We start from the raw sequence: 10,643 nt of genomic DNA on the forward strand, positions 1-10,643 counted from the left end.
TGGCCCTGCCCCCAGGCCTGATCTACAGAGTACCCATTCCTGACCCCCACCCCCCCCACCCCCCAAGTCTGATCTAGAGAGTACCCATCCCAGCCCCCAGGCCTGATCTATAGAGAGTAGAGATTTTTTCCTGGGCGTCAAAGCTGTCCAGCCAAAGCTGTCCGCAGCCCTAGACACACGCACAAAACTATTCTCAGACCTCTCCAAAAGGGGCGGGAGTCCCTCCCAGCAGAAAAAGTTTGTGAACCACTGTTCTATCAACTCAGCTTGAGGCTTCAGAGTTCTCCCAGACCTCCGTCTTCCTTCCTTCCTTCCCTTGCTTACTTCCCTTCCTCTCTCACTCACACAGTCCATCACAGAGGAGCACAACTTTTTCTTCCTCCTCCCTGCCTTGCCTGCCTGCCTGCCTTGCCTGCCTGCCTGCCTCCCTGCCTGGCTGCCCGCCCCCCTGCCTTGCCTGCCTGCCTGCCTGTCTGCCTGCCTGCCTGGCTGCCTGCCTGCCTGCCTCCCTGCCTGCCTGCCTGCCTCCTGCCTGCCTGCCTGCCTGCCTTGCCTGCCTTGCCTGCCTTGCCTGCCTTGCCTGCCTTGCCTGCCTTGCCTGCCTGTGTACTGGGGAACTGCTGGGTTTATTTTTTTTGAGAGAGAGTTGTTCTGATTAATTATAGACGAGACTTTGGGAGAGCGTCAGGTCCCAGCGTCAGGCCGACCGGGTGAACTTGAATGTCAGCGAGTGTCCAGAGACGTGTCAGCATGGCAGGCAGCTGGATGGGATGGAGTGGAGTGGAGCTGCCTGTTTGACAAGTTTCAAGAATTTCGTTGACATCTCTGTCTCTGTACTGCACTGTACTGTGCTGTATGGGCAGACTTGAAGAGCGCTTGGTAATGATTTTTTAAAAACTGGCTGTAAAGCACTCAAGACACCCACTGTCTACTACTGGTCTTTTATCAACAATCAGTGCTCTGTCACTCATAGTGTATACTGTATACAGTATATATGGTATCACTGTGTCTCGTTTATCACATTCGTCACTACGTGAGACTGTACTTTCTTGTACGCTTGCTGGCAAAAAAGTTTTGAGACAAGAGACAAATGACTTGGCAAAGACGGGCTGAGGTCTTAGATAAGCATCGTTGGAGAATACATCATTCAACCCCCCCCAAACCGACTTCTCAGTGTGATCAAGAATGCCTTTGAATACCTATACAAAGGACCGGAGGATTACCCCCCACCACATGCACACACACACACACACACACACACACACACACACACACACACACACACACACACACACACACACACACACACACACACACACACACACACACACAAAACAGAACCACACACACACACACAGTGTGTCATTGACAGCTCTTGTGTTTTGAGCTATCTCATCTCTGAGAGGCCTAGGCCTTGTTTGTCTTAAGTTTTTTAATGCATTAAAAGTAGGACCAACATCCGACTATGTAAACTGCTGAGATAATCCCCTTTTTTAAAAAACTTACATTTTTGATGGATTGGAGATATCTGACAGCTGCTGACTCCAGGGCACTGCTAATATTACTTGGAGAGACTGGCGACGAACGCTGATTTTCTGTGACGGGCGCATAATAAATGCAAACATTATGAATGTAAACAACAGCGCGAACGAGACATAATTGAATCACACGCGTGTTAATGTGGGCTATTGTACATGAAATCTGCTGTTTTGCTGCACGTCTCCTGGATAGGCCACATCATATCAAGATGAGGAGGACAGCTTGTTATATAGACTCAGTGAATGTTATTTACGTAGACACTTTAGATAAAGGATATGTGTGTTCAATCATTAACACAATAGGCTATGGTGCTCATTCGTCATACACATAATGTGAGGTGTGTTATGTGATTGACCCATGCATTCAAACTTGTAATAGCTTTGAAAGGATGTGGACAATACCCCCCCCCCACACACAACACACACACACACACACACACACACACACACACACACTCACACATTATTTCCAATGACCCCTTTAGCTCTCCAGCCATTTTTGACAGTGCTTGTGTATAAGGCACATCCACATGCTCCACCTCTGGGGCGGTAAAACAACAGCAGTGGTCTGTTACCTCTTTAGGGATAGACACAACAAGCACAGTGCTCTCTCTCTCCTTGCTGACATGAGGGATGGTACAAAAGATCACCTCTTACAGGGATAGACAAATACAATACGATACAATACGATATGATTAGACTTTATTGTCAGTTTACACTGAAATTCATTTAGCATCCCTGAGCAACACTTGTTTAAGACAGGACATCATACACATAACATCACATCACAAGACTATTGCACAACTGACAAAAAAAAAACAAAACAAAGGCCACAGGCCTTTATACAGACCTACATGCATACATACATTACATACAGGGCTCTAAATTAGCACCAGCCAACTGGCCAAATGCTGGTGAAATGTCAGTTAGGCTGGTGAAAAAGACCAACTTACCAGCCATTTTGACCCATTAGTGAGTGCGTGTTTGGCTAGTGAGATTAACATCTACTAGTCATTTTGGCTGGTGAGGGAAAAAAGTTAATTTAGAGCTCTGATTACATACCAATGTAAACAATGATGACATTCAGGATGCTACAAAAGGTCACCTCTTCCAGTACAGTCTCCTCTCCTCCAGTGATGATGCCCCACACCACCTTACAGCTGTTTGCCGTAACTAGCATGGAGGACACCGAGGTCGTGTCCTCTGTATTTTTTTTCAGGAATGTAAAATTTATCTATGATGAAAATCTATATATGAAGATCAGCAATGATAAATTCAGTCTATATATGCCACTCCCATTCATCCTCAAGGCTGTGATTAATAAAAAAAACAAGCTTAAAGGAAAACGTCGGAAATTTTAAATTTTCCTATTTTTGATGACACATGTCCCCAAAAATCGATTTCTCATCTTTTTTACATTTTTAACCCGTAGCCTTGCACTCCCATATTTTTTTTTTACAACTAGCCATGGGCGCAGCCATTTTCAGCAGAATATTACGTCAGAAAGAAAAATTTATTTGTGCAGCGGATCATTCTACTTAGTTCTAGAACAGTGGCGGAAGGCTAGGGAATGATTTGGGTGAAGACGCAGCGCTGTCACAAAGCGCTAGCACCAAGGACAGCGGTCATTCATTTGTTCACAGCAAAACCCAAATGAGAGGGCAACGAAACAGTCCAACATAATTTATCCTCTGATATGAATCCTAATATCAACTTTATAATAAATTGCAGCCCATTGCTGGTTTGTAGGCCTATGCTATGAATGTTGTGACTTTCCCCCCCTAACTTCTGCACGCTGGTAGGCCTTGTTGTCACGGCAGTAAGCAGTCAAATATTTAGCGACACAAAGGGATGAATCGGACGGCAGTCCGAATAAAGCAGTCGTACACACTAGCATACATTAGGCTACACGATCTGCAGCAGTCTACCAAACTGCGTTTCCTTGTGCTTATCCTGTCGCTAAAAAGGGGGGTTAAACTGTATTTCGTAGGCTAATGAAAATATACGGTCTCTTTCTAACCAAGATACGGGCGATTTACAATGCCATTCCGAGATGGGATCACCACCATCCCGGTTTTATGACCCATGTTTTAAATTTGTTTTCTATCTTCCTGACAGCCATCTCATTCAGTTTTAAAACTATATGCAAAGTGCAACTTTTTTTTACTCGTCTGTATGCTCGAACATAGGCACAATTTACGCTCACGTTGGAAATTATGACCAGCTGGTGCAACCCACTGCAGAAGTCTGGGTACTCTGGGTACAGTCTGAAAATATGGACGTTGTGGCGCATCATTTACAGATGCTGCGTTGTCCAACGAAGCGAAAACTACCCCACTTCATTCTCACTGAAATGAAGTTGATAAGCAACATAACAACGTGCAGTCTTTTAGACGCACACGAAAAGCTCATGACAAGCACAAGGCAAACTTTGTTCTGTTACCAATTTATCTACCGCAACCTCTGGTCTCATGAGCGGATGCAAGACAGTTTCCAAAAGTACACAAATTCTAACAACTAAGCTTACACAAAAACGTGCCGTGTCGGCAATTAGCTTCAATTGAGGGGTTTTGGGAAGAAATGAACTCTTTCACGAGGGTTGTTATTAGGGAAAAGAACAACGTTCAGTTACCATTATAAATATGCTCGCCAGTGGTTTACGCCGATCCCATCCTCTAGTCAAGTAGGTTTTTATTGTCAATTTCTTTACATGCACTGGTCATACAAAGAATTTGAAATTACATTTCTTGCTTTCCCATTTGACATAGACTAATCTAGGTAAGGACATAGACAGTATAGACATAGACAGTACTTATACATGGACTTAAGACAGTATGGACATAGACAGTGCTCATACAGCCATACAGCAACTACTAGAGCATAATTAGGCTAGTCTATGAATTATGGCATAGCCTAGGTTAGCCAACTCTGATGGTAAGATGATGCTTTGTCCTTATGACTAAATGCACGGACGGCATTGCATCAACGTGCCACGCTCAGATAATTCATGACACGACTTCCAGAGCCCAATTTCACAAATAATGAATATAATTATGCTACTACTATAAAATACTTGTCTGTGACCAGTGACTTCATTTTGGCTGTAGGCAACTAGCCTATAATTTGCCAGTCACTGACATTTCAGGAGCACGTTACAGTGCCATCGTAAGTTTGCAACACATCGCAACATGCAAGTTTGCAACATTTTCTTTCGAGGAAAAAAAATATCCTGCTCCCCACAAGCTTTGTCATTATTTGAGAGCATGCAAAGCCATCACCGGAGTTTCGCTAACAAGCTAGCCAAAGCCCATCTACTGCACAAGATATGTCAGATTATTACAGACTGACAATACATTTGATAATGTTTGAACGTAACGTAGGCAACCAGTTTGTTCACAAGAGTTTTCCCAGCGATTGCTATTTTGAAGGTCCACAGTCACAGTGATAAGTCTGATTCCTTCACAGTAAACGGTAAACAACCAAAGTTGCCTACCTTATCTCATCCAAGGCGAACGTCCAAACTGTCCATAGCGTACGAGGATCCTGTCTTGTTTAATACATATCCTCAGTCAGCTATCTCCGGTCCGAGTCAGAACAATAAAGTTCGCTATTTGCTATAAAGTCGCTGCTTTCCATTTCTGTAAATAAACAAGCTGTCAAGTGAAGGGGTCTTCCGCACGAGCGGTCAAATCCATGGGGTCAAGTGGGGGTCACCAGAGAAATTACAAGATGAGAAGCATCATTCCCTGTAGCGAATAAGCTTTGCAGTTCCGGAAGGGTGCCCACCGGGGGGGCGAACGCGGGCAAGTGAAAAGCGAATACAGCACCATTGACACCCATTCATTTGGCTGCGAGCGCCATCTAGCTGCAATAGAACGTGACCACCAGTGAGTGAACCTTCACTTCCGCGTTTTCTTTCTTACGTCATGGCCCTGTTGCCTGAGTGAACATGGCGGCGCCCGGGGAGGGAGAAAGAGCGGTAACTTGAATTTCAAATTCGTGTGTGTTACTATTTCGGGCTGACACATGTACACAAGGTGAGAAATCGATTTTGGGGAACATGTACCAAGGAAAATATAGTAAATTTGAAACTTTCTGACGTTTTGCTTTAAGTGTTTGAAGTATTCTAAATGTACACAGTATGCATTACAGCACCCATTACTTGACCTCGGCATTTGAAAATGTCTAGTCACGGCCCTGACCAGTGCCATTTGAAATCACAGCAAAAGACGGTTATCGCAGCAGACAGTCAGCCTCAACATCAACATCAGCCTCAGTCTCACACGAAGGGCTTCGGCAAACACAATAAACTATTCAACTCTTTTTTTGTCTCGCTGACATCCACCACACTGCATGGACGTGTACATAAATGAAAAGTGAATACATTTGGGGGAAAATAATTAATAAATGTAGGCTATAGGCACGCACGCACGCGCACACACACACACACACACACACACACACACACACACACACACACACACACACACAGGACCGCACAGCACACACAGACGCACAGCACACACAGACACACACACACACACACACACACACACACACACACACACACACACACACACACACAAACACACACACGCACACACACGACACACACACAAGAGCACCACACAGCATGCTGAGGAGGAGGAATATTGTGTAATGCGGCAATTTAACAACATTATGTCCCGGAGATGTTTATTGGATGTGAGGGCGACCAGCGAGACGCCGCTCTAGCAGCATATGCAGATGCAGACAGTGGAGAACACTACAGTGGGTGTTGAAATGGAAACTTCGCACCGTCTACTGTATGTATTGTACAGTATGGCAGAGAGGGCTGGATATTGATAGGAAGGAATTGAAGAAACCGGCATTTGTGTTTGCACGTTACAGAATGTGCTCAACCCATTGAAGCTGGATGTTACGTTGCGCAACATTGGCTCTGGCGCCTGGAGCTGCCAAACGCAACATTCAGGGTCATGAGATTTGAGACAATTTATGAAAAGTCTTGGCATGTTACAGCTGAATGAAAACATTCCAATGCAAGATGAGGGTCTTAGGGTTTAACTGCAACTTATTTCATGTTTTTATGTGCATCAGAGGCTAAGATATTTAGGTTTTTATAGGCTGAGGGCAACCTTTTTAACAAGGGCTTAGGCATTCAGCACCCTTTTTTGCAGGTGCTTTAGACGTCAATGAGTTAAATGGAAACTTGGCACCGTCTACTGTATGTGCTGTACTGTAGAGAGGGGTGGATATTGAACGGAAGGAAGAAGACACCAGCAGGCTGATCTCTGTTTTATAATTATTTTAGTTAGCCATTTGTATTTTTATTTTCAACCTTAAATTTTAATCACTTTTGATTTTTGACTCTGATCATTTATTTTCTAGGCTACTTGTGTAATGTTTGTTTACGATTATCTTATCTTTTATTCACTATTTATACATACTGTGATACCACACTATAATAAATTGGAATTGAATTTGTGTTTGCACGAACAGTGGGTGTTTAACCCATTATAGCTTGATGATGTTGTTTGACCTTCAGGCTCTTGAGATTTTAGCTTTTTTAATGAAAATGTGGGTATGTTAGAGCTGAATGAACACATTCTAATGCAAGATGACGGTCTTAGGGTTTAAATGCAACTGCACTGCAACTGCATGCTAAGATATTTAGGTTTTTATAGGCTGAGGGCAACATTTTTTAAAAAGGCTTTGGCATTGAGCACCCTTTTTTGCAGGTGCTTTAGGCGTCAATTGGTTAAATGGAAACTTGGCACGGTCTACCGTATAGTCCGGTAGAGAGGGGCGGATATTGAAGGGAAGGAAGAAGCATATGTGTCACAGTATGCATAGCGTCTTTGTTTTAGGTTTGTTTTTTCCTTCTTTTTTTTTCTTTCATGAAAACGGCCATCAAGCTAAGCTGTACATTTCTCTCCCCTCCATACTCTCACTCCTCTCTTTCTCGCTCCTCCTCTCTTCATCTCTCGATTCCCTTCCTCCTTTGCTCTCCCCTCCCAATTTCTCTTTCTCTTTCTCTTTCTCTTTCGTTACCTTCTTCTTTCCCTTCTCTTCTTTCTTTTCTCTCTTCTCTGCCCTCTCTCCTCCTTTCTCTCCTCTCTTTCCCTGAGGGTGAGGGCTGGATATTACTGTAAACGGATGAAGACACCAGCATTTGTGTTTGCACGTTACAGTGTGTGTTCAACCTTTGTTAGTTTTATTTCTCTCACGAAAACGGCCATCGAGCTGTCTCTTCCGTGTGTGCACCAACTCACACCAACTCTTGTGTTTGCATGCATGTTACACTATGTGTTCAACCATATTAGGGGTTTATTTTGTATTTTTTGTTCGTTTTTTTTCTCCTCTCACGAAAACGGCCATCAAGCTGTCTCTTCCGTGTGTGTACACCAACTCACACCAGCATTTGTGTTTGCATGTTAAAGTATGTGATCAACCGTATTTGTTTTTTTCTTTCTTTTCTTTTTTTTTCTCCTCTCACGAAAACGGCCATCGAGTTGTCTCTTCCGTGTGTGTGCACCAACTCACCCATGCTGTTTTGAGGTCAGTTGAGCGAGCTCGGCTTGGCAGGCTGAGGCGAACTCCTGGCCGACGCGACGCGATGCTCTGGAAACCATGTGTCTCAACCTGTCACTTCACATCTGCATGCAGCGTCCTCGACTGCACTGCACTGCACTCCTCCTGCCTGCCACGGTGCAAGGCTGAGGTGGGTGGGGTGGGGGTGGGAGGGGGGGTTGGTGGTGGTAGGGGCCGGAGGTACTACTAGCCATGGTGGAAGGATGAGGAGGTCAAGGGGGTGGGGTGGTGGTGGTGGTGGGGGACTGTACTACAAGTAGTAAATGCAGATGTTATGTTATGTGTTGGTGGTGGGAGGGGGGGTTGGTGGTGATAGGGGCCGGAGGTACTACTAGCCATGGTGGAAGGATGAGGAGGTCAAGGGGGTGGGGTGGTGGACTGTACTACAAGTAAATGCAGATGTTATGTTATGTTATGTTATGTTATGTTATGTTATGTTATGTTATGTTATGTTATGTTATGTTATGTTAGGGAGGCCTCGACTGCACTCCTCCTCCACGAAGGATATCATAGGCTGAGGAGGTGGGGTGGGGTGGGTTGGTGGTGGTGGGGGGTGTGCTACTAGTAAATGCAGATGTTATGTTATAGGTTGGGGGTATGGGGGTTGGGGGGGAAGGGTGTACTCATAGGTCGTTTGTGCATTGAGCAAGGTCGGGCAATTCCCCATTGTGTCGTCCAATCAAGGGTCTCTTCATCGCGTAACAGTTTTCATTTTCCTGCATTTAGACTGCACATCATCGAGGATTAGGGCAGGGGCCTCAACATTTTTCTTTGCCCAGGGCCTCAGTTTTCCTAACAAACGCCACAGGGTGTGCTACTAGTAAATGTAGATGTTATGTTAGGGAGGGGGGATTGCTGTTTTTGTTGTTGTCAAGACATTTCCATGATTACAAGCACAAGTGAAAACCTGTAAGGGTCGTTCTTTGCAGGCAGGGGGTGGGGTGGGGGGTGGTTGGGGTGGGTCATCATTCCTGTTTGAAAATCACAACACAACATGCATTATTTATTTAGCACTACTTGAGTTATCCATTTACCATTAGACTACTTGAGTTATTTATTTTACCATCAGGCTATTTGGTTATTTATTCACCACCACTTGGAAAAGCCTGCAGTTAAACTGAATGTCTTGCACAGCGTGTTACTGCAATACATTGGTTTCCATTTGGAAAGTTAGCGCTACAGCATGCATGCATTAGAATGTGTCATGCATAGATTTGGGTGGATTCAGTGTAAACAGTGATTATGGCTCAGCCTGAGCATCAGCAGCGGAATGCTCTGGAACAGCAGGGAAGTGGGAGGCTTGGGGAAGTAATGCCCAGACACACAGGGCCGGATTACTGTAGCACACAGGCTAGATACAGTATGGCTAGATACAGGCTAGATATGGCTGAAGGGGGGCCCCCACAGGCTAGATTTGTCTGCAGCCTAGGGCCCCCACCTGCCAAGGGCCCCCCCACAGGCTAGATACAGGCTAGATATGGCTGCAGCCTAGCCCCCCCCACAGGCTAGATATGGCTGCAGCCTAGGGGTCCCCACCTGCCAGGGGGCCCCCCCACAGACTAGAAATGTCTGCCACCTAGGGCCCCCCACCTACCAAGGGGGCCCCCACAGGCTAGATATAGTATGGCTGCAGTCGAGGGGGCCCCATCTGCCAAGGGCCCCCCCACAGGCTAGATATGTCTGAAGCCTAGCCCCCCCACCTACCCAGGGACCCCCCACAGGCTAGATATGGCTGCAGCCTAGGCCCCCCACCTACCCAGGGACCCCCCACAGGCTAGATATAGTATGGCTGCAGCCTAGGGGGCCTCACCTACCATAGGGGCCCCCAGAGGCTAGATATAGTATGGCTGCAGTCGAGGGGGGGCCCACCTGCCAAGGGGGCCCCCCACAGGCTAGATATAGTATGGCGGCAGCCTAGGGCCCCCCACCTGCCAGGCCCCCCCTCACAGGCTAGATATGGCTGCAGCCTAGGGCCCCCAACCTACCATGGGGGCCCCCACAGGTTAGATATAGTATGGCTGCAGTCGAGGGGGCCCCACCTGCCAAGGGCCCCCCACAGGCTAGATATAGTATGGCTGCAGCCTAGGGCCCCCCACAGGCTAGATACAGTATGGCTGCAGCCTGGGGCCCCCACTTGCCAGGGGGCCCCCACGGGCTAGATATGGCTGCAGCCTAGGGGCCCCCACAGGCTAGATACAGTATGGCTGCAGCCTAGGGCCCCTTCAGGCTAGATATGGCTGCAGCCTAGGGGCCCCTGCCAGGCCAAAAGTCAAAATGCGATAGATGCAACATTGAAAATTCATATGCAAATTCATCTGTCATGTTCAGTACAGTTTTAAACCCTGTCAATACTCTTCTCCACGGTTGATAGACATGCCATGCTTAATTCCTAGCTCGTAATTATGACACTACCGCATGTAATTGTATTGTGATATTTTCCTCTCTGGGGGGGGGGGGGGGGGGACACACAGCAACCTTTAGCCTAGGGGCCCCCAAGTCATCTTAATCCGGCCC

General features: G+C 46.3%; 1 protein-coding gene across 1 annotated transcript in view; it reads right to left on the reverse strand.

Moving 5' to 3' along the window:
• LOC134441272 (complement C1q-like protein 3) overlaps window positions 1–8,196 on the reverse strand; it is a 12,827-nt gene extending 4,631 nt beyond the window's left edge. The window contains exon 1 of the mRNA XM_063191507.1: window positions 8,082–8,196. Within this exon, the coding sequence (XP_063047577.1) occupies window positions 8,082–8,085 (4 nt within the window). The 5' untranslated portion in view covers window positions 8,086–8,196. The remainder of the gene's footprint in view (window positions 1–8,081) is intronic.
• Between the last annotated feature and the right edge of the window lie 2,447 nt (window positions 8,197–10,643).

The sequence above is a fragment of the Engraulis encrasicolus genome, chromosome 24 (assembly GCF_034702125.1).
Source record: "Engraulis encrasicolus isolate BLACKSEA-1 chromosome 24, IST_EnEncr_1.0, whole genome shotgun sequence".
Taxonomy (NCBI): Eukaryota; Metazoa; Chordata; class Actinopteri; order Clupeiformes; family Engraulidae; genus Engraulis; species Engraulis encrasicolus.